General features: G+C 37.3%; 1 protein-coding gene across 8 annotated transcripts in view; it reads left to right on the forward strand.

Moving 5' to 3' along the window:
* INPP4B (inositol polyphosphate-4-phosphatase type II B) overlaps positions 1-25,618 on the forward strand; it is a 543,252-nt gene that overhangs the window by 415,415 nt on the left and 102,219 nt on the right. For all 8 annotated transcript variants that reach the window (XM_054690015.1, XM_054690016.1, XM_054690014.1 and 5 more), the window contains 4 exons: positions 2,678-2,808; positions 3,196-3,300; positions 9,465-9,573; positions 22,766-22,943. In XM_054690015.1, the coding sequence (XP_054545990.1) occupies positions 2,678-2,808; positions 3,196-3,300; positions 9,465-9,573; positions 22,766-22,943 (523 nt within the window). The remainder of the gene's footprint in view (positions 1-2,677; positions 2,809-3,195; positions 3,301-9,464; positions 9,574-22,765; positions 22,944-25,618) is intronic.

Below are 25,618 nucleotides of genomic sequence, written 5' to 3' on the forward strand. Positions count from 1 at the left end.
TTAGGAACGACGTCTGTTTAAAGACAATGTGTAAGCTTATGTCTGATGCAATGACATATTGTGCCACATAACAACATTCCTTGGGCCTAGAGATACTTGTCATATCAAAGAAAGCATAGCAATAAGCTTATAAGCACTTCATGACCCATCTTCCCATAATCATAAACCGATAAACAGTAGAATAATATTAATCATGATAGGTTAATTGAAGCACCACTTTAGGGGGAAAAATCCTTAGCGCTAGGGTATTGTGCTCCAGGATGATGTATATACACTAAACAAACAGGTGTTGTGGAATGTTTACCTAGAGAGCTAGAATTGATAATTCAGGGGGAAAGGTGAGCCCTTATAATAAATCACAGTGTCCGCTTACAAATTTTTGCTTCCTTCTCTGCAACCTTAGACTTTGCCAGTTAAAACTCTGGTTCTTGAGGTATGGGCAGAGTTAGTCTTGTCAGGGAACCCACTAAGTGTTCCACTTCACTGGCAGCTATGATTGATTCCACCTGGGCTTGATTACCGAGCATTCCTCACTGCCATGGACCAGCAAAGAGGGAGAGATACTGTACTCAGCACCATGAGAAAATAGCACTGCTACTTCACAATCAGAGCAAAAAGGAAAGATGCCTAGAACTCAGAGGTGCCCCATGCCTAAAGGTGAATGAAAAATTGCTGCAGCCAAGACTTGTAGCATCAAGGAATCTAAAGGCCTAATGGCCAGGGATATAGGGTCACTTCACAGGGCAGCAACCCAAACCAGCTGATGGGCTGGCAGAGTATGAGGAAAATCTGAGAGAGCTGCTAGAGGAGGCTGGTGATGAACACTGATGAAGGTTCCAGGTATCAGCCAGAGGCTGGTAGCGCTGTGACTCTTCATAGCCTAGGAGACGGGCCCCCGCCTTTGTAGCCCCCATGTAAGCTGGGGCCTCACTATTAATCACCCCTTCCATCCTTCTTTTCCACCTCCTTTTTAATTACTCTTCTTGATAAGGAATCAGAGACAACATAAGGTACATCCATGGTGCATCTATTAGTATTCAACAGGCTGCGGGCAGCCTCGCAGCCCAGCGCTCAACCGCTGTGCCACCAGGGGAGGCCCTCAACAGGAATATTTAACTAATATTTCCATTTTAATTGTATATCAGAAGGAAAGCCTGAAGGCTCAGGTATTAAGTTGATGTATCACACTTGCTATCGAGTTCAGATTTGATCTAATTATCCAGATTTTTCCGGACTTGGGTATCTCAAACTTTGGGCATTATTTGATTTTGGGGTTGTCTTACCTGAATTTGAATATCCTGCCAGTAGAGTGCCAGGGAATTTGATTCTCACAGTTCTTCCCTTCAACCCCCTCATTGGTCATGAACTTCCGTCACTGTCATTGTTTATTGATGAATGACCTCTCTCATGAATGTTTTGTGATGAAAGCTAATCTATGAAAGAGTTGAGAATGAGATTCGTGTTCATCATAAAGACCTCAGATGAAAGATGCGGCCATAGTGGATTACGTCCCCGCTGAAACAAAACAAGGGCAGCTACAAACATTTGAAAGCAAGTCACATTTTTGTACATCATCCATTATTCTTTCGTTTAATTGAACGTTAAAGATTCTACATCTTCTAAATTTATTAGCTTGGTATTTAACATGTTCCATGGCCAAAATAGTGAAGAAGGTTCATTATTGCTGGTTAAATTAGCCTCATGAAAATGTTGTTGGTAAAGGTTACAGAAATGAATAAGATATCTAACCAACCAGCCTATTAGACCATTTATCATTATAATTTAAAAAGGCATTCTGATGATTTAAATTAACTTGGCTAAAGGGTAGACAATGAGATAAAAGTTAATAATTAAAATCTAAATGGCATGATTTGCTCTTCATTTTGATAAAGAAGGCACTAAACATATGCAGACAGCGTTTACTTAAACTGCCTTCTGGTGAGAAAGTGAACCCAATAAAATTAAACCTAAGCATACCACTTAGGGACTTCATTTTAAAAACATTACAGCTGTATTACATATCTCAATGTCTTGTATTTATCTGAATGATCTGAATATTTTTCATTTCCTTAAGACATTTTATTTGAGATAATTGAAGACTAGTATTTAGCTATTTTCTTATTGTTTGTTTATTTTTAACTGAATGTCCTTTCTAGATATTTTTAAGATAATTTTTATTAAGGTAATATTGATTTGCAATACTTTCATGATTCTGGAATATAGGACCCCATCTCTTCTTATGTGTTGTATGTTCCCACTCCATCCCTACCTCACATGTGTTGTATGTTCCCACTCCATCCCTACCTCACATGTGTTGTATGTTCCCACGCCATCCCTACCTCCAAGGTACCCACAGGCCTCCACTATAGTCCGTCGCTGAAGGTGCTAAGCCTTTACCATCTACAATACCCTTATCAGTAAATTTAACCCATATTTTTCTCTCCATACATACAAAATCTTTATTGTTTGTGTGGCCAACTCCCACCTTCTTTTGTGTTAAAATTATTTCTATCTATCTAGAGAGATTTCTTTTTATTTTTTACTAGTAAGTTCATAGAGCTTTCTAAAAAAGATGGAGAGCCCATTTCTTCTTAGGTCTGCAACCCTGCTTCAGTATACCATGTCTATGGCCTTAAGATCAAAATAAATATTTTCTTGTCTTTTCCATTCTTAACAGAAACCAGGAGCTTAAAGAGCTTGGTGAGCTTTCGCCACACTGGGACAATCTCCGGAAAAACGTACTAACTCACTGTGATCAAATGGTGAACATGTATCAAGACATTCTGACAGAACTGAGCAAGGAAACAGGTGTGAAACCCACGTTAACTTCACATGTTCAGCTGAACTGTATTTCATGTGTGTGCTGTGTGAAAACAACATTAAATATTATTATGGATGTAGGAAAGCCAAAGATTTTTAAAAAATATTCCATTTCCCACTGTACCATCTTTGTATCAAAAATAAGAAAAATGACACTATTTTACCTCATGGTATTATTGTTATTATTATAAGAATAATTGAGAAATCTTGGAAATTGAATTTCTGAGAAGAAAAGCAACTTAAAGCAGAAGGACCTGGTTTATTTCTGAAGTTCTTGAACATTTTTCTATGTCAAATGTACTTACTTTCCCACAAATGTGCACACACACACAAACATACACACTTATTATTTACTATTAATTTCTTTCCATCCAGGGTCTTCTTTCAAATCAAGCAGCAGCAAAGGAGAGAAAACATTAGAGTTTGTTCCGGTAAATCTACATCTGCAAAGAATGCACGTCCACAGTCCCCACCTGAAAGGTGATATTTCCTGTTAGACTCTTCTTTTAAAACTAATAAATGTTACTCGTGTGCACTTCCTTAAGAAGCTTAACAGCTGACAGAATTCAGCGATTTAGCAGTTATTTGCGAAGAGGACAATGAAACCACTGAGGCTGTTAATGATTCTAAATGCTGGAAAAGGGACACATATTTTTGCTGCTGCATTTCTGGGCAACAGTTTGTAAACGTGGGCCCTGAATTGGTTTACAAGTGAATATACAAAATCAGCATTAGCTTTTCAAAGTAGTTTCAGCTATGGCTAACAGCTGCCAATCATGCTGCAGTTGAATTAGAACAAAGGTGAAAGAAGATGTTTGTTTTTGATGCGTCTTGAGCATCCCAAACCCAAGGGTGAATCCAGGCTGTGTCTCTGACCTAGTGGTGACTATCACCAGAATCACCCCCTTGCTTCTGAGAAAGGGATTTATCAGCTAGAAGGTGGGAGGGTATTTTGAGACACTCATTGTGAGAGAGACTTTTTCAAGGAAAAGTACAGATCTTCATAAACATACCTGGAGAGAGTCTAGAGAGAACAGTGTGATGCTATACCTTTTACCATTCTACAGAATCCCCTAATTCTCAGTAGACTATTTCATAAAATATTCTTTTTATTTCCCTTATTATTTAACTCACTGCTCCATCAATGCTTTTGCGTGTTTAGAGCCACTCGAGGCCCGTGAGTCCCAGCAAAAGTCCCATGTTATGCCTGGTGTCCCGGCGTCACAACTAATGGTGCCCTTTTCTTCCACGGCATTCCTGTTTCAATGAGAAATGTTTTGCTCATCCTAGAGAGCTAAGAGTTACTTACGGTCATCAATCCTTTGAGATAAGTGCTTCAATGCACACATCCAAAATACACTAATGCAAATAAAGATGCATCCTAATTCCCTATTTTGTAGCCTTTGTCCCAATGTGGAATTTATAGATTTAGAAATTTTAAAAGGAAATCCTTTTCTGCTTTAGAGTTATCCGAGGTTTTATAATGAAAAAATTTCAACATTTTGCTAAGTTTGTGCATGTGGACTATGTATAAACACAGCCAGCTAATAGCAAGTTTGATAGTTACAATCACTCTGGTGTATAATTTTATAGTCACTGGTAACCCTTATCAACTATCTAAAATTTTAGCTTGGATTCTTTTCATTAAAATTTACATCAAATGAAGAACTGAAATAAAAATGTGATGATCCAAGGCATTTAGAAATTCTGCCTCGTACCTGTCATTAATTTGAACATAAGTATGTAATGGTTTTCAAGAGCATCAAAACCAAAGTATTAAGTAATAAAGAAGTTAAAATACATAAGGGTATATGAAAAACCAATGTATTTTTTCCTACTGATCAATATAAAAAGGCTTTTAATATACATTAATAAGTTTATATAGTAGAGTAGAACAGTCTTGGGTGTGTTTTACAGTTGTTCCCTTTTTTATTTATGACCTTAAGTCTTTCATTTAATCTTTCTATGTAGTGTTGTTCTCTTCCTATTAAGTAAATTAGAGTTTGTAAAACCTCTAGATGAACTATCATAGTTTATACGATACTTGTGGCATTCGCTACCACCGAAATAAAATGGATCTGTCAGTTTTTTGTTTTTGTTTTTTGTGGGACCCTCACTGGTGGCCGGGGATCAAACTGGTGCTGCAGAGGCTGCAGGCATCCTCGCAACCCAGCACTCAACCGCTTCGCCACCAGGGGAGGCTGGGATCTGTCAGTTTTATCAGAACTGTTAAAACTGAAAAGTAATCATTTACTGTGAATAACATACTGATTGCACATTGATTTCCCCCCAAGGCTACTCTTATGTATTTTGTTATATATCTAAATATATAGAGAAGTAGATAGGTAGGCAGGCAGGCAGGCAGGCACGCAGACAGACAGACAGGCAGGCCGGCAGGCCGGCAGACAGAGATACAGAGATAGCTATATTTCTATTTCTGTCTATGCCTATATATATTTTTTTATATATAAATCATGTGAATAATGTTAAAATATTAAGCTTATGTGTTTTTAAAATACTTGCTTTTAATACTAAGTTTAAAAGTTATTACTTCAAATGAGTTTAAAATGAGGTGTGTTTACTTAGATCACCAATTATATGTTCTAATAGAAATTGAAAACTTGACTAAACTTTGGGACTCACATCATTTACTCCTTTGACTTGATGAAGTTCATAATCTCTCTGAGCTTCAGTTTTCTTCTTGGCAAAATAAAATGATCAAGAGTAGTGCATGGAAGTTATTAAAATTGTCTGCTTGCCTATATAACATGTATTTCAAAGATTTTGAAATTTATTTAAGATCCATGGTTACTGATTTGAATGTTTAGATGAATTACAGACAGCAATTTGCAAGGTAATGGTGCAAGTAAGACTGGCCTAGCTGTGGTATTTCACTGGTGAGTTATTGGGATGAAGTCTACATTCATTTTCGTTCTTACCATTAGTAAATTACATCTACCCATGTTTGATTAATATTTCTACTGTATTTGGAGAGGCCACTGTGCAAACAATAGTGGGCAGATTCTACCAACTACAAGGCTAATGTCTAGCTCTTGAAATAAGTAACTGAGCAGAACTAATGTTGTCATGTCTCATACTGACAAATGAAATAACCCCAATTTAACTTCAAGTGTCCCTACACCCATTAAGTTAATTTTTCATCCTTATTCATTACTTAAAGTAAGTTCAACAAATAGAATACCATCACAATAGAGACAGTAGGACAACAAAAGCAAAACACTGAAGTTAATAATACAAGTTCTCCATCCAACATGTTCTATAATGTCATCTTCATAAAAAATAGTTGTGTATACTTTAAAATATGGATTCTGTGATATTTTAATGTTCTTAAAGTAATTTTATGTTGTAGATTTATATGCTGTATATGTAACAAAACATCTATATATCTATATATAGAAGATATAATATGAAAAGATATATCTACATATAAAAGATATCTATATATATCTACAATACACATGTACACACTATCTATCTATCTAAATATATATATATATATATATATATATAGAGAGAGAGAGAGAGAGAGGGAAGAAGCAAGAAAGCCTACTATTATATATCATAAAACTGCAGCTAGAATCAAGTGTAACATGAGCCAGAAATCACTGTGTGACTGTGGATGAATCAGCTAACCTCTCTATTCTCTCAGCTGCTCATCTCTACACTGAGAGAAGGAGCAAACAGGAGGAACTATTTAGAGCTCCCTGATTTCTTATGAGTTTGGGTGTATCACCTCATCAGGGAAGTGTAATTACCTTTAGGTATGTTTAATGATGATATTAAATTTCTTGGACCATTTTGAAACAGATTTCCCCTCAAAATCTCTATTGTCTTTGTCATTTATGTCAATGTCCTTTTGTGGACATTTTGAAGTCAAGGCTTATGCTTAAATCGTTCCTTGATATGAGATCAGCGTGTCTACATTTCTTTCATTAGCACTATTTTTGCAGTTATAGGAATTTTAAAGCAATATTCTGGGGAAAATAGGCTTATTACCTCATTTCTATTATTAAATAGCTTTTAAAAGACCACAAGACAGCTCTATTATTAAATTTTAAGCCAACCTAGTATCTTTAGTTTGATGAGATGCAGCAGCTTGAACTTCACTGCCCTATTATGTTGTGTACTATGCCATTTGTACAAGGTTGAAGAAAACTTTTGAGTTATAAAATATCAAAGAAGACACAGAGATTTCTTTTCAAGAAGGAAATAAATAAATAATCAGCTCTTTATTAAGATAAGTGGAGGGTGAGCTACTTGCATCTCTTCCTTTACCTGCTGCTACAGACTTTCTTGGCTTCTTATAGATGTTGGAATTCCTCAGTCAGTGAGGCGGATGGATACAGAGGACATTTCTGTTCCTGCTTTGGAAGATGATGAAACTATAGGTGAACTGCAGAGACAGATTCTTCATGGAGCTAAGAAAGCTTCAGTTCAGGGGCTCTCTTGTGGGTGGGCCCCTTGTAAGGCTCTTCAAGGAGCTCTAGCCACATGTTTGTGGTTAATGTTCTTACAAATTTTGCAGAAGATAATTTAACCTCCGTCAATTAAGACTGTGCTCTTTCTACTCAAGGTTTCCCTTCTCTCGTTCTTCCCTGCTGGCTGGGGGCATTGACAAGGCCTCAGGATTGTTTGGATCAAGTTGGGGAGTCTACATTTTTTTTCAACAGGGTTAGAAATCCATTTACTTTGGGCTTGGTGGGACAGTCTGATGCAGTTTTAGTTACCTCCGTGCCTTGTCGGTGTTGCTGGTGGGCCAGGTTTCAGCAGAAATGCCACATATTTCGCTGCACTGTCAGGATGGCATTTCCTTTTACATGTAGTTGAAGTTAGCACAGGAAATGACTCTCAGTGTGACTAACCCTAGTAGCACTCCTTTTCAGACTGAAAAGTACTTTTGTGGAGACATAATGCTTAGCCAAGGCTAAGCTATTACCTTTTTGTACATTTGGTAGGAATAGTTCTTATAGGGAAAATGTTTATAGAGAAGACTTACTGAAACCTTGCCACTTTTAACCGCTTCCAAATCCATTTTCTACCCGGGGAAACTGAGCCACAGAGAGGTTAAGTACTTTTTTCAATACCACACAGTGGCACAGAATTCAGAGCCAGGGACTCAGGTTCCAGTCAGTCACTTAAACCCCTGACTCTCCACCCCTGCAGGACAATAAGCAGACCCTGGATGTAAATCTTTGGGGCTTTAGACAATGAAAATGACTTCCCCAGGCCCCTGGGCTACTCATCAGATAAATAAAGGTGAACTTGAATTTGCCTTAGGGTTTTATCAGGACTATTTGAGAAAGCTCTGACATGCTTTCCACAAAATAAAACAGATGCATGTCTGCAATTTGCATTAATTCACAGACACACCCTTTTCTTAGCCTTAGGTTGAAATTTAAAATATCTAAACAAAAAAAATGCTTAGGTTTTGTTTTAGGTTTAGTGTAATATTCTCCTGTTTTAAGAAAACCTTTTAGTTTATGAATGACTTTTGAAAAGGGCAAAAGATTCCCTCCCCACCTATCTATTAAGTAATTGTTCAGCATTTACCTTCTTGATGAGTTGGTTTAGGTTGTATTGTGGGGTTTTCTTTTGTGTGTGTGTGTGACCTTGAATTCTCTGCATGCTGCTGAAGTCTTTTACTTGAGGACATTTTATATTAAGAAAATCTTTCAGGTTCATTTGGACTGGTCCACTATGAAGTTATGGCGTTTACCTAAAGCTAATAAGATAATTTATGTTGTTCCTGTAAATGAGATCTGAAAAACCACCAATGTGTCAATACCAAAATCAATTTGAAAAGGATCTACTATGAAATTAGGTTTCTCAAATAAAATGTAGTTTAACAAGAAGGCATTCACTCTTCTTCCTTTTTATGGGGATACTTTTCATTAGAATGTAAAAATGATAGCATGTTTTATAGTCATAGACTTAATATGTATCAAACTTGATATTTTTTCAAGATCAAAGGATTGAATTTCAATTTAAATGTATGGATTTTTTATTAAGGAAACAGCATCTTGCTGAAAAATAGATTAGGAGATATTTTGTGTATTCTTTTTGTCACCTAAGGAAATTGCAAAAGCATACATTCAAAATTGTGTAAGATTTAGTACACAAGCAGGAAACAGCTCCATATAGATTTTTATAAAAAAAAAAAATGCACTGATACTATTCTGCCCTTGAGTCAAAATGCATTAACAATTTGGCTTTTTTCTCTGTAAATTTTGGTTGAGAGATTGTTCATTATTGTTGCATTTCAATGTGATTGTGAATTAAATGATGCAAAACTCAATAAAGTAAAATACACAAAAGACCAATTAGCTTGTTATCACAGTAAGTATATAGAAGAATGAGAGAACATACTGTTCTACACAGTAGCATATAATTAAGATGTAGTCATAAATCAAGGAAATATTAAAACTTGTTTAGGTGCACAGGTGGCTTTTAGAAAGATTGATTAGCTCCTCTTGCCCCCTTGAGATGTGAGTTCATAGTGATTCCTGCAAAATTAAAAAGAACAATTTCTCAACCTTCCCACGGTGTGTGTATGCTTCAGTGCAAACAGCGGGCAGGAAATGAATGTGGGAAGGTGTTCACCTCCTTGTCCCTTCCTGTTCCAGATGCTCTCTACGACGTGATCACAGTGGGAGCCCCCGCCGCCCATTTTCAGGGATTTAAGAATGGTGGTCTTCGGAAACTTCTCCATAGATTTGAGATGGAAAGAAGAAAGTAAGTGATGACAAAATATGTCAATGACATCGAAAGTCAGCCTATAGCTTCTACATGTAAACAAAGTTGTTGAACTTCCCAAAAATGCTTGATCAGAATTAAATTAGAATAAGTGAAATACCTGAGTGTGTTGCTTATACAGCAGCCCTGAACTGGTATAGAAAATCTTTTCTGGAATCCTAAGTGGGACATATAGGAAACAAGGCAATGAATTCACAAGTGAGTCAGAGACTCTGACTTCAAGGTATAGTAAACTCCAATGCAACAGGATCCATGTTTCACAAATACAATGCAACAGGATCCATGTTAGATAGCATGGGGTTCTCAGTCATGCTTGCAAATGAAAATCATATTTGGAACTTTCGAACATTTTATCTGTGCCAGAATATCACAGCAGACAAATTAAGTGAATTTCTCTGGGAATGGGGCCCCGGGATTGGTGGTTTTAAAAGCTTCTCAGGTGAGACTAATGTGTAACCAGGGTTGAGAACTGCCAACAGAGATGTAAATAAATAGTGCTGGGAGAAGACAGATGAAGCAGAGATTAGAGATTGGAGACAGGAACGGTGACACAGATAATTCTTGAAAAATGAGCCTTATGATGAAAAACATGCAGAAGCTCAATTGGTTTGTCATGGGAAGGAAGAAAATTTACATAAAGGAATATCTGGTAAAGATGAAATGTATTACAACTCATTTACTTGAAATTTTGGCTTAAAGAATCTCAAACTCATTAGGCAATTGTAAAGTGGAACCAGCAATGACAATGGAGCTGGATAGACTTCCCTTCTTCCATGGATTTGAGTCCTGGCTCTGGAATTTATGAGCCTTTTACTTAGCCAAATTTTCTTACTTCCCTGTGCCTTAGTTTCCTCTTTCATAAAGTAAAGAGATAAAGTAAAAATAACATCGTTTATCTCACAAGGTTGTTAAGAAGATTTGATGACTTCATATATACCCAATGTTTATAACAGTCCAAGTTCATAACGTTCAGCCTTATTCTGAAAGCTTAATAGAGATTTGCTGTTATCTATGTAAAATACATAAACAAGTGTTTTTTTCCTTTCACTCAAAAAATATCTTCTGACAACTTCTCATTTCAATGCCTGTAGGCCTCATTTTTTTCTACAATCCTAGGTAAGATTGTATTGACTGAATGTACCATAATTATCTAACTGATACACTACTTATGGTCATTTAGATTGTTTCTGATTTTTTGTTATAACCCCCTGTGTTTGCAAGGTATACCTTTATTCTCATGTCTATAGATTTGTCTTTGCTTTGAACAAATTCCTACAATTAGAATTCTTAATTAAGTCATGGTTAAATTTTAGAGATACTGTTATATTGATCTCCAAAAAAGTTGCATCACATACACAAAGGGGATAATTACCCATTACATTCCTGAGCACTGGGCTTCAGACACCATCTATTCAGACACCATCTATGAGCAGCCTGGCATGGCTGGTGAGGTCCACACATATATTTACAACCATTTATCAGTCAGTTACTCATTAATCGTATCTTCCAAATACCTCAGAGTTAACCTATTAAGCAATATCTCACCCCTGGCCCTTCAGACTTCTCTTGGTCATTTCTTGTCTTTTTAAAATATAATTATTGAGGTAAAATGCATTTATAACACTGTATATGTTTTAGGGGTATAGGTTCACACCTCTACAAATATATGTCACTATACCATACCCACCATACCCAAAGCTCCCATAACCCTCCACTCTGGTCCATTGGGCCTTCTTCCCCATTTGCCCCTTCCTCCACCCTCTCCTCCGGTAGCTTAGTAAAAGGCACCATGATCCACCCAGATTTCAACTTAGAAACCTGGAGATCTTGACTATTTTCCTTCCCTTGTTTCCAATTCCAAGAAAAAAAAATCAGTTCTGTCAGTTCTTCCTTCTTATTTCTAACAAAGTCATTCATTTCAACAAAATATTATCGTTTAGGGTAATTGTAACCTACGGAATTACCGTCTTCAAAATATTCTCTTTATTACTCTCCTTTCAGGGTTGTCTCTCATCCAGTCTGTATTTCTCACCTTGGTTAGAGTAATAGTTCTAAAAGACGAATGCAGCCTTGTGATTTCATAATTTTCAACGCTCCTTACCTGTTTCTTGCCTTGAGGTCACAGTACAAGGCACACAATACATTCATCGCTTACACACACACTGTCACCTCTTCCCCCCATGTTCACTTCCTCAGTTTCAGCACCATGTGGAGGCCTCGGCTAGACCATCCTGTGGGTAGCCTCCAGTGTGTTCTCTGAGGGATGGACCGTATGTATCTGGTTCACCACAGTATTCCCAGCAACTGACTGACAAGTGTTTGTTGAATGACTAAGTATCTGAGGGAGGGAGTAGAAGAAGTAAAAGAACTGCCTGTGTTAGTTGTAGAGGGAGAAGATATTACTCTGCCTGAAGAGATCACTGCTACTGAATTAGGTAACACAAATACAGGGAATGTCTGTGGAAATAGGGAACAAACATAGGCATTTGTGAAATGTCTTGTAGGCATTCCACACAGTTGTTTGTCAGCTGTTGGAATGTTAATATCTCCCTTTACCTCACAGAGAAGGGGAAATAACATTTCATGTGTTCTATTTTATTAAAATAGCCAACCTAAAATCAGATTCAATGTTAGCAGTGTGGTGGTGATGTTAACATTTGACAGCTGTAGATGCTCTTCCACTAACCGACCCAAAAGCTTGTGAAGCAAAGTATGATATGAAACTCAAGTAAGAAGAATTGTGCGTGGTGGGGCAGTTCATGACCCTTAAATATTAAACTTTTCTTTAGGAAAATAACTTGTTTAATTGTAAATGAAAAAAAAAAAAGTTTGCTAAATGATCCTAGACTTTATAGTGACAATAAATTTGGTGAAGAGTGTCTGAAAATAATAAAGCACAATCAATCTTAATTGTGGTATTTCAGAAAGTCACTGACCTCAACTTTCAGTTTTCTTATTTGCATGACAGTGATTTCTTTTCAAATCATTAGACTGTTAGAAAGAGCAATTAAAATAGCAGATGATTTCATCATAGGTAGAATATAAAGACACCACACGAGGGAACAAACCAAATTATAGCAAAACAAACCCGTGAAACCTGACTGCGTAATTGAGACTACCTGAGGGGGAGGGTGGGGTAAGACGCAAAGCGGGAGGGGGCCCATTGGGTTGTGGTGGAGGATTACTAGTGCTTGGTGGTGAGCATGGTGTGCTGATTCACACCTGAGGTGTGACCCTATACTCCTAAATCACACATAGTGTTGTAAGCCAATGTTACCGCAAAAAAAAAATAATACAATTGAAAAAAAAAAAAGAGTAGTAAAAATCTTGAGATTTTTTTGAAGAGAATCTTATTAAATATATCATCACTATTGCTCAGGAAGATATTTTGGATAATTTCACTTTGCAATTAAATTTTTAATTTCACACACTTGTTAAGATATGAATTCGGGTTTTATCTCAGAAGAGAAGTAAATCAACATGAAGATTAAGACTATATGATAAAACGTTAACTCTCATATGCAAAATACAAGAAGAAACCATTTTATCTGCTTACTTAAAAAGCTAGATATGAAAATTAAGTGGCTTGAGGAGTTATTTTCTATAAATCAAGACTTGCTTTTCACCTTCACTGTAAACTAAGACAATGTTTGGAACCAGGATGCAGCAAGTTGTCATCTCAACTGGTCTGCATTCAATCCAAGGAAGAACTTTCATTCTCATATTAAACATTGAGAGATTTGCAGCATATTATTTAAGGCTTTCTATTAATTTAGTTATTTAGGATCCATAATTCTAAAGACAGCAAACAACAGAAAAGGAAGAACAATACTTACAAATAAATTGCAATCAAATAAAAAATACTATATTTTCTAGGACTCTTGATGCTAGATCTGGGTTATCTCATTCTTTGGCAGATTACAGTAACATGCTAACTTAAAAAATATAAATTTGGAATCTGTGTCATAGAAAATCACTCACTTGATGGTGTATCAATAGAAAAGTAGTGTGGATGCCCAGTCTTCATTACATGGAACCTTACCTGAACTGTGCCAGTGTCCCCTTCCCTGTCATGGAGGCTTGTGTTAAGTAGTTACTCCAGTGACCTTGATGGAGGGGAAAGATGACTTGAATTAGGGTGGGGTCAGTAGGGATAAAGAGAGAAGAGAGTGATGGTTATAGAGATACATTGGAGGCTTGACAGTTTTTGCATTTTTCATGTTTGTTTGGAGTGAGGTAAAAGTCCAGAGGAATCAAGGAATACTCTGACTTCTGTGTAGCCCTGATACGGGGGAGCTGTTTGCTGCAGATTGGCTCTGAAACTCCAGGAACATAGAATAACCTGTGGTGCGTGCATGTGTGGACGTGCATAAGGATAGAAGAATGGCAGCTTCTCCTATAGGTTGTGAGGACTCATTGACAGATGTTTGTAGGATTATCAACAACATGAAATTTGCATTTTGAGTGGCAGTGAACAGAACTGAAGAAGGGCAAACACTATCAGACCATATAACTGTGACAGTGAGAGGAATTGAGCAACTAACTATGGTGTTGAAGACCTTAAGGAAACTTTAACAGGATTGAAATCCAACTGGATGAGAGAGACTGAGTAGGGTTGAAAGAATCTTAGGTTTCTAGTTCGTGTAATTGGGTAAATGGCAAGGTCTCTGGGAAAGGCGATGCAAAGAACCCATTTGCAACATTGCTTATTTGATAAGATCAGTTGTCCAGTAGGAAAAAAATTTTGGGAAACCAATCATTTTGTTGAGTCTACATTTTTGTTCACATTTTAAAAATCTTTTAAATATTTATAATTCACAGGGGATCTCAGAAAGCACACATTGCCCATTTTGTTTCAGTGAGGAGACTGCTAAGGCCCAAGGACTGTATCGCTAATGACAGAGCCAGAGGCGAAAAGCAGTCTGTCCCTAGACTTCTGTTCTTCTCTACTCATTCTCCCTCACACAATCGGTAGATGTTCAACACAAACCAGATGCTCTTTCTTTATTTTTATTTTTCAGTTGTATTATTTTTATTGAGATAGAAATGATTTACAACACTTTATATGTTTTATGGGTACAGGTTCACACCTTTTCTATATGTTACAACATCACATCTACCACCAAGGCATCCAGAGTGATCCACTGTAGTCCATTGGACCCTCGTGCCATTTGCCCTATCTACCGCTCAAACTCCCCCTCTGAAAACTTCAGTTCTACATCACATTTCTAGGATTTGTACAAAGCATGCTTTTAATAATGAACAGTGTTAGCTTATGGATGACCTCTCCAGGAATTGATTTTGCTAAATCTAAATACCAGATAAAAATTTAAAAAAAAATGTTGTGTTCAATTTCTGGGTCTTTATAAGAATATAATTTTAAAAGTAAATTACTTTATCTGTACTATTTAAAAAAGCATGAATTGAGGTGGTGCTTTGCCCTTAGATAAGCTTTGGTCTGCCCAAAATTGCTCTGTATAACAGCCAGTAAAAATAGTTCTAAGACTTTAGCTTTACTGGCTCTCTATCCATATCCTTTGCAAATACACCTCAGGAACCATTATTTTAGATATATACCTACAGGAAAAGAAAAGAGTGAATTTTTCAAAGATCTTCATAGATTATATTCATCCTAGTAAAAGGCAGGAAAAATCTTGAAAGAATGAATAAGCAAACTATTCTTCACCACTAAAGTAGAACACGACACAGACATCTCAGTTAGCATGTGGGTTTCGAGGTATATGAGGAGATGCATATTTAAAAATGTACCAAAGAGAAGACATGAAGTTATAAACACAAAGAAGGCACCAGTCTAGATGCATCAGTGGATGTTTTGGACAGAATAAGTTTACTTAGGGTGGTACAAACACAGACAGTTCTATTTCCTTTAAGATAGTTGTGTTTTCTGACTTCTCTGGTTTCCTAGTTGTAGAATGAGACAAATGTCTTTGAACCTTTTTGCCATTTCTACGTCCAGCAAATATGGAACACTAGGTAACATGAACAACAATCTCCAGCTACAAAAATACCTGGAAAACTTGGAGGCAGAGTGACTCCCTTTCACATCACTTTTAAATGACGTCTGACCACCCCAGTGGCTAAAACCATGGCTCCCGGCAGGGGAGGTAGTGAGGGGGAGGGAATTGCCTGTGCAAAAAGTTCAAACCTCATGGCACAAAGTCTTATGGGAAAGAGACTGAGCATAAAAAAGCTCTGAGCTTTTTCTTCTTCTTGGCTACCAGCCCGGACTGTGGCATTTAGAGGACAGGCATCAACCACTGATTATCTCTTAGCTTTTGCTTTCTTGATGCCTTGACTGAGCAATGGTCATTCAATATGTATTGAAAGCAATTTAACTGCAAGATGATTTTCAAATTATTTCTTTAGCCTAAATTATTTCTTTAGTTATGTTATAAAATAGAATCATATATCTTCTCTTAATGAGCGTTGTTTTAATTAGGAGATGACAACTTCTTCAATTATATTTTAATATTATTGGCTGTACCAACCATTATGTTCCTAAATAAAATATGTTACAATTTTTTTTTCCAAATTTAGAATGAGTCAATAGCAGGTTTAAGAGGTAGTAAAACATAGTTAAGAGTTCAAACTGTGTGTAATAATTAAGACCTATAATAATTTGAGTCATGGTTCTACCATCTATTCTAGGTGTGTGCCCAGGCCAAGTTACTTAATCTATCCAGGCTTCAACTTCTGTATTTGTATAATGGAATAATATTTGCTCTCTGAGAGTTTTCCTGATGATTAACATTTTAAAAATCCCTTAAAGGCATTTAGTATAATGCTAGACCTCTAGTATAGATCCAATGATTTTTAATTACTAAAATGGGGAGGAAATGAAGGAGATATTTGGATTATTAATTTAATCTATACAATCTAAATTATTGACTTTATTAGAGACCTTCCACAAAAATATCAAATTTATTGGTAGACGTGGGTTGTATAGGCATCTTCATTGTCCAATTTTCAGACACTTCTATTACCCCCAAAAGGTAATGCCCATTTGCAATTAAGTGAGAGTTTTCTTTTGCAAATCTGTTTGTATTTGCAAATAGATTCTATTGTTTGTACCATATCTCACTGTGTACTTTGATTAGGCACCTGGATGGATACGGTCTAGATTTTGAGATGGGAGGAAATAAGAGGGCCTGGTTTGGGTGTTACCCCATCATATCTTCAGCATGGAATGATCAGAGGGCAAACTAAGCAGCAATAGAATTGACCAGACCCTGGGCTTTGGTGAAGGAAATCAGGGCAAGTGAATTTAGAGAACAATGGAAATGGACAATAAAAGGAAGTGAAAACACATTGGACTTTTAACATTTTAGGTCACATTATTATACTTATACAAAAATTTATTAGGGCAAGAGAGCTGAGAAAAGATATGCATAAACTGGGGATAGATAGTGGAACCACTGTGATCGAAACCAAAAGGCAAATTCTCTTTAAGGGAAGGTTGAACTGAAATGAATTTTAAGTTTCTTTTCTCTTAATTAACATCAAACTTTGTTCAAACCACTCTCATTCTAAAATTTCTATGAAACCGGTATTTTTTTTAAAGATTTATTTATTTTTATACAAGAGCTGGGGTACAGGCCAGAGGCGCGGGAGGGTGAGAGGATGCACCAGAGACAGAGCGGGGAGCAGAACAGGCAGACTGACAGGAATACACTGCTGAGGGGAGCAGCGGGTGCAACAGGAGAGATCTGCCGTGCCATGTGGGAATCTCCCTGGCTGGCCGGGAATCTAACCCGCGCTGCAGAGGCTGCGGACAGCTTCACAGAGCTGCCCGCAGCCCGCTGCGCCACCGGGGAGGCCCTGAAACCAGTATTTTTAAGACTCATTTTAAAGGTAGATATCAATTTAAACTTAAATCAGAGAACCTCTTTAATTATATAGGTGAAATCTATAGGAGGTAAACAAAACAAATACTTGCTTCCTTCTAGTTTCTTTTCTCTGAATCACACTTCTGGCAAAAGCATGGAAAGGATGCAGGGGAACTAGCAGGTGAGCTTTTTACTTTCCACAATTTCATGCAGCACATTGTTAAACCCTGTGAAACCAGAAGGGTATATTCAAGTGCACTAAGGTGTAAATTTTCATTTATTACCCGTATGGTTTTTTTCTCAGTTAGAGCTGAGTGCATGTCATCCCTCCCTCTGGATTCAAGAGGTCATTATTGTACCAAGAGGTCGTTATAGTGCTTGAGTTGGGGAAAAATAAGTGGAAATAGTCCTTAGATTTCTCTCTGGAGATTCAGTTCTGCCACAGTGGCAGAGGCATGTGGCTACAGCATTTTTAACCAGGCTTGTCAATCTCCGCTCTTGGCTGGGTCCCTCCCCCCTTATTTTTTCCTACCCTTTCACTTTCTTGCTGTTTATCACCTCTCATCTCTATTTTTCCATCACTCCATTACCATTTTTATTAGGGCAAATGGGGCTAAAAAGGGTATATATAGAAAAGAGATCTTAATGGTCAAGAAATTGCATATGAGGACTTGCAGGTTAAAAAGTGGGATAAGAGCCTCCCTGGTGGCGCAAGGAGTTGAGATGCAACTTATGAAGCAATCCGCAACCTCTGCAGCACAATTTTAATCCCCAGCCAGCCAGGTAACAACCCACATGGTGCAGCAGACCTCTCCTGACTCGCCCGCTATTCCCCTCAGCAGTGTATTGCAGTCAGTCTGCCTGTTCAGCTCCTCACTCTGTCTCTGGTGAATCCTCTCACCCCCTGTGCCTCTGGCCTGTACCCCAGCTCTTGTATGCATAAATAAATAAATCTTAAAAAAATATAAATAAATAATTGGCGCACAGACCTCCTGCTGTGCCCGCTGCTCCCCTCAGCAGTGTACTTCGTTGTCGGTCTGCCTGCTCTGCTCTCCTCTCTGGCTCTGGTGAATTCTCCCACCCTCCTGCACTTCTGACTGTACCCAGTGCTTGTATAAATAAATAAATAAGGGCCTCCCCGGTGGCGCAGCGGTTGAGCGCTGGGTTGCGAAACTGCGCGCGGCCTCTGCGGCGCCGGTTCGATCCCCGGCTGCTCCCCGGCCACCAGAGGAGGGTCCCACATGGCGCGCAGACCTCTCCTGCCGCCCGCTGCTCCCCTCAGCAGTGTACTTCGGTCCTTCTGCCTGCTCTGCTCCCCGCTCTGGCTCTGGGGAATTCTCTCACCCTCCCGCGCTTCTGACTGTGCCCAGTGCATGTATAAACAAACAAACCAGCAAACAAATAAATAAAGCATGCCTCTATAAAAAAAAATAAATAAATAAATAAATAAATAAATAAATATTTTTTAAAAAGAAAAGAAAAAAAGGAAAAAAATTCAGAAAATTGTACAAAAAGTAAGAATAGTAGAAAAGAAACATAAACAATATAAATGAACTTGCCCTGAACTGAGAGGGTGCAGAATATGCAGGGGTTGTTGGAAATGGGGAGCAGTTCAGGAGCTCAGCTTGTGTCTGCATAAGTTGAGACTATCAGGATGAGACTTGATTTTCATTGAAGTTTAGAGGAAAGGTCTAAACTACAGATGGGAATGACAATCATGAGCACAACTCAACTGTTTAAACAACTAAATTGAATGAGATTACTTAGAAAGGATAATTTGATTAAAAAAAAAAAGGTAAAAGAGTTCCACAGACTGAGCCTTAGAGAATGCCAGCACTGGAGCATCAGAAATGACAGGGCCAGCAAAGAAAAGAGTGACTAGGATGGAATAGACACCAGGAGAACTGAAGTCCTTGTTTCAATTACGTTTTGACTAGCAATTAAAGTCTATCAACTGAGTGTTATTTCACTACATGCTTTATTTTCCTATATCTCTATAATACCTCTTGTAACAAAATGCACATACATATATGAGTATGCATGTGTATTCTAGCTAAACATTAAATAATATAAATATGTAGTAAAGTATGTATATATATGCATTTTAATTTACTCTGTCATCAATAGAAACATATTATGAAAATAATTTCAATTTTAATTATTCATGGTTGGCTACATTATTTATATGCTTTATTTTTGACCCAAACAAATATTTTGTCTCTCTTCTGGTTTTATCTGATTAATAGTTGCCTCAACTGTTTGGATTCACTTTAAATTTCAGTGTACTATAAAATAGTGTATAGCTATATTCATTTTATCTCAAAAATTAAATTACACTCCTAACTTTCCATTTAAAAAGCTATAACTATTAAAATATATGACATGTTTAAAGAGTAAGTCATTGAATAGGTAGATGAAATTTATGTATACTTAAAATTATTTTGTGAGTGGTGATTTTTTTTTCCCATACTATATTATTTCATCCTGGACACCAACATTGGCTTTTATTGTGGAAAATGAATCTTTCATCCTCACTAGGTAAGAAGCACATCATTAAAAGTCTTCATCAGAAGCACCAATGCCTGCTACCTAACTCTGCTCTGCAGGGCTGACTTGGGAACAGGGGGCAGGAGTTATGGTTATATCTCATGATGGTGGCACAAGAATGTTGGGGGTGGGGAGAAAAGAAGAACAGAGGGAGTTTATTGGGAGGAAAATGATGAAAGGATGATGAAAAAGGTTAGGGGAGGCAACACTGGTAATGAAAAGGGGGCAGAAGTAATTGCTTAATATAAAGATGGACTGCAAAATAGCTTTTATAAGACTACAAAACTTAGAAAAAGTTAAGGATAAGGAACTTCAAACTGATTTAAAGTAGAAATAAGGGACTTTTATCAGTCATCATATGTCACGATCAAGGGTTTAGATAAGATCTCACAGTCAAAACAATAAGATCAGGTGTCTCTCAAAATGCTCAGCTGTCCACCTGTATCACAATTCCCTGATGTGCTTGCTACAAATGCGACAACCAACTGAAGCAGAGTCTCTTGGTATTGCTAAGGAATCTGCATTTTAAAATAAACACCGAGGCTCTGATGTCATCCTCAAATGAATCTTACACCTGCTAAAATTTGAGTGTTGCTGATCTGGGGTACATATGATGAGAAAGAAATCTTGAAAATGTATATAGTAGATTCAAGTGGAGAGGAGACTTGAGGAAATTTGCAGAGTGAAAAATATGTAGAAAAAATTAATGAAAGTAGATAATGCATGGGAATAAAATAACAGTGAATTGCCAAGAAGGTACGCTCTAGGGAAAGAAAGAAGACAATGATGTCAGGAATCAAAAGAATGCTTGGCAGGGAGTGTAAGGAGACCTAGAATGACAGACTTGAAAAGCAGACAGTTATGTGAGGGGAAGATGGAAGACCATGGCCCTGTGAGCTGCAGCTTTCCAAGAGCTAAATGGTGTAAGAATGTCAGTACTCATATGATGACACTAGAAAGCAAACATAATGACAGAAGAGATCAGTGGAAACAGATCGGAGAACAGCTGCTCCAGGCATTTCCCATATGTTGGGTCTGTAGTAAGTCCCCTTCTCAGCTCTCAGAGATGCTGGGCATCAAAAGCCATCCCCACCTGTGACACTTCAATATCTGTAGATAATCATTTTCTTTGCACAAATAACAAGGAGTTGTTTGATTGACTAAGACCCTTGTGGATCGAACTTTATGTCCAGTCCAAGTACAGAGGAGTGAGTGGGACATTAGATCATGATTTCTTTGTTAAATGCCTTTGCACACACTACCGTGAGATCAGAGGAGCAGAAAGAGACATTGATAACTGACTAAGACTGTTGTTTTCTTTCTCCTCCTTGCCATTGTTGTCTTCTTTAATTTACATTAAAATGTGTATAATAAGTAGTTAAGGAATGTTTTATTTTAACCTCCTGCTTGTGATGTTTAAAGTCTCCAAGTACAAAATTGAGAGCAAATTCTCCTGCGTGTCTCAGACTAGCAACGTGTTTCTTAGGCTTCACAACCCTGTGCCCCCATGGACTTCCCATCCAACCTTCTGAATAGACTCAGCAACCAAGACATGTCATTATTGTGGAAGGAAACAAAGAAAGAAATAACAATGGACTATCCATTATATGTTTGCAAAAGAATATTTTCTCCCTGAAGAAACTCAGACTTTCCCTCTGAAAATCTGTAGGATAAAGGCAAGGGGAGAGTGTAGCAGGTGTTAATTTTTCTTATTAAATTCAAATGTTTCAAAATAAGAAATGTAATTATGCAGATTTTAATACTTAGTTGATAAAGGTAACAAAAATGTTTAACATTTAAATATTCAACACAGGCTGCAAGGTATGATGAAAAGTGTTTCAAAAGTTAAAATGGACGGTGATATGAGCCAGTGTGGACCTAAACTGACTTCTCTCTTTTTGGCCTGTGTTTAGAAAGTCTTCTCCTTTTTCTGTTGGAAAACCTCCTTTGTCTTTCCTAATGAGACTGGCCAAAGATCCCTTCATTCATAAATCCTTATCCCTGTACATGCACGAGCAATTCTAAATGATGATGATGAAAATCAATGATCCTTTAGTAATCAATTTTAGAGTTTTTTCACAACTTGAATAAAAAGCCACAAGGAACAAACAGAAGGGTGATAAAATAACCTAATGTGGTTTTTTTATGCACTATATGTTCTTTTTCTGTCTAATGAAATTCTCCATATTACCCCCATTAATTTATTTTCTCCCCATTTCTGTTATTAAAATGTATTCCCCTTTGTCCCAAGTATCATAGGGGAATAAAGAGGCTAGAGTTAGTGAATACTTGCTCTGTGTCAGGCACTATTTCATTATCTTTACATGAATAATCATGAATCTCACCCATCCCTTAGAATTGTTTGCATAATTACTCCCTTTCCCTGATGAGGAACTGAAGACTGCCTAAGATTACCTGTGTAGTAAGTGACAGAGAGAGGATTTACAAATAGATCAGTCTGAATATAAGCTTTGTACTTTTTCCCTTTATACTATGTGACTTCAACTTCACTATTAGTTATATTAATTTATTTTCAATACTAATACTCGGTATACATAATCATAAAGAATCTTCCTAGTGGCTCAGTGTGTACTGGATTTATTTTACCTACTCTTAAAAAAGGTCTTGGTATTTTACTTAAGAAACTCTTATAATATTGTGAAAAAAATCTCAAGATAGTTATTCAATAGGAAGTAACAATATTTAGGGTTCTGTTCTGAAGGGGTGCACATTCTTTCTGCTTTTGATATAACTTGCATTTATCTTTCTTGTTGCAGTACTGGATATCAGTTTATTTACTATTCACCTGAAAACACAGCCAAAGCAAAAGAAGTTCTCAGCAACATCAATCAGCTACAACCTCTGATAGCAACCCATGCAGACCTCCTGCTTAATTCTGCAAGCCAGCACTCTCCAGACAGCTTGAAGAATTCTTTAAAGATGCTTTCAGAAAAAGTAAGATCCAATCATCATGATAGTGGGGGAAATGAAATACCCAAATCCCCACTGGTGTTGCTTTCTGCATACATTGCCTTTCATAGCATCTGGAAATGTAAAATAGACTAGGTAAAAAGTGAGCTTCCAAGTATTGCCACAGGATCAAAATGAATTGGCCTCATTCTCTGCTCAGATCTTACTGAGCTTTAATTTTTTTTCCCTAGTAGGAAATGAAACCTGTTATTTGTTGAGATATATTTTCTCTTTCTCTTGACATAGTTCATTTTCTTTGGTTCATGGTCTTATTAAGTGAATGAATTAGGTTTTGAAAATTATTTTCCTCTAGTGATCACCTAATTTTCATGCAGGAAGTTAGACGCGAGCAGAAATGCCCCTTTTCTGGAAAGCAGAGCGTTGTGTGGGTTCTTCCCAGTGGCATAAGCTAATTCCTCTGCCTTGGTGTGTGTTCTACCTTACCTTCTAGGAGAGGTGGTAAAATTTCTAAAAGTGTTAGTTTTTGGAATGCTATGGAGCCTAAGCCTTATTCTAAATGTGAGCAGTACCTGTATGTGACAGAGGAAAGGTGCTCTGTCATGGGGTGAACCCCCAACATCAACTCCCTGACTTGCTGGGGTCCCTAAAGAGAGAGAGAAACCAAGATGGAAAAAGACAAATTGTAACTTGATTTTAAATGTAAAAGCAGGTATCCTAGCATCCAGTTCCAATATTCTCCTCTTCCACCTCTGCATTTGAGGACATTTGGCAATTTATTGTGAGATACTTCCGATAAATATGCCTTTGAAGAAACAGATCAAAGGACCTCCACCCTTTTCTCCCCCTCCCCATACCAGTGTCATTTTAGATAAAGGTGACAGCCGTGAGTCACATCCCTGAAAATAGAGTCCTATAAAGCTGGCTATTATAATATGTGTGTACAGTTTTGATTCAGATATGCTCATTTATAATAATAATTGCTAGCACTTTTTTAAACATTCTAAAGTGTACATCATTCTTTCTTTCTCTCATTGAATGAAATCCATTTCTATTTTCATCAAAAATTAGCTAATAACTACTTAGAAAAGTCAAGTGAAATTTCTAAAAATTAAAAAGTGAAAAATTAAAACCCAAGAGTTCCAGTTCAAAATGCAACTTTCCATGACAGAACAGGTGCTTCATTAAGGAAAGGAAGAAAATATTGACCTGGGTTTTATAAGTACTGTGCTGTGCTACGGCCTTGTAACTTCCATATTCCATTTACTCTTCATATTGTAGGTGTGCGTTCTCTCCATTTCACAGAGAAAAAGTCTGAAGTTCAAAGAAGTTGGCAGGTGTGCACAATTGGCAGATAGGGCCAAACTCAGGATTCAACAAAACCAGGGTTCAAAGTCAGGTCTCACTGACTGTGGCCTGGAACCTCTTTTTTTTTTTTCCTCCATTGTATGTGTTTTGGCATTTACTTTTTGAAAATTTTAAAAACTCTTGCTAGAAAGTTCCTCAACAATCCTTAAATATTCTAGTAGTCACTAGAATCTTGGCTGTCATCTTGGCTGGGAGAAAAGAAAAAAAAAAGAAACAAGAGTATTGCATATAGTAAAATAACAATTTTGACCCATTTCTATTTTGAAATTGTAGATGAGATGAGGTATTTCTGGACTCACCTAAGCAGAAAGTTTTATCAAGCAGCACATCACAGTAGTGACTACAGAGCAGTATTTGTATCCTTCTTGGGCACTGGGCAGAGCATTGTCATTTCATATGTCATTTACAACTTGCTGCAGTGATTTTGGGAGGAATGATATGTGTCTCTCCTCTTTTAGTTCAGTATCGTTCCTACTTTTTCTTTATGTTTTTCAACTGAGTAGACAAACTATATCTCCTAATAATTCTGTCATTCCTTGAAATCAGGAGGATCTTTTTTAAAGTTAAGTTTGCAAACCATGCATTCTTTCAAAAATTCCTGCCTGAAATTTCAAAGAATTATCTAAGTTAACAGAACCTTCCATCTTCCATGAAGACAGAAGCTCAGGCTATAGAATAAAGTATGATACCTGAATTTAGCATGAAAGATGAATAGTTTTAATGGCATCTTAAATTTTAATATAATTTAATATTAGTAAGATTGAGGCTTAAAACATTTTATTTTTTAAGATCAGAGGTTTTGCCCACTGTGGATTAGAAAATAAAAATTCTTTTTATTTATAGTCTTCCTGTTTCTTTGAATCTGAACTGGTCTATTGAGAAAATAAGAGTAGTTTTCTCAGGAACTCATTTGTATACAGCACATTCAGTATAGAGTAGGGGTCGTCGGGCCTCCCTGGTGGCACAAGGGTTTAAGTCTCACCCCGCCAAACCTCTGGCCTACACCCCAGCTCTTGTATGCAAAAAAAAAATAAACCTTATTAAGATAAAAGAGTAGAGGTTGTCTATGTGCATGCTTCTCAGAAAATGCTCAAGGCTTATGGCCTTGGGCAGCAGGTCTTAGTGGAAGTCACTGTAGTGGACCAGGGGTGCTTCAGGAGGTTGAGGACAGCACAGTGCTGCTCCAGGAGGCAGTGGCTTCATAACAAAAGGGCGTCTTTCCTCTTGAGTGAGCCCCTGCATCTGGAGATGATAGTAATGGACACAATATCATTTCAATATACACCCAGAGCCAGGGGGAAAGCCAGGGGCATCTGAGAAGCCAACTTGCTAAC

The sequence above is a fragment of the Talpa occidentalis genome, unplaced genomic scaffold (genome assembly GCF_014898055.3).
Source record: "Talpa occidentalis isolate TD23 unplaced genomic scaffold, MPIMG_talOcc4v2.1 talOcc4.8, whole genome shotgun sequence".
Lineage (NCBI taxonomy): Eukaryota > Metazoa > Chordata > Mammalia > Eulipotyphla > Talpidae > Talpa > Talpa occidentalis.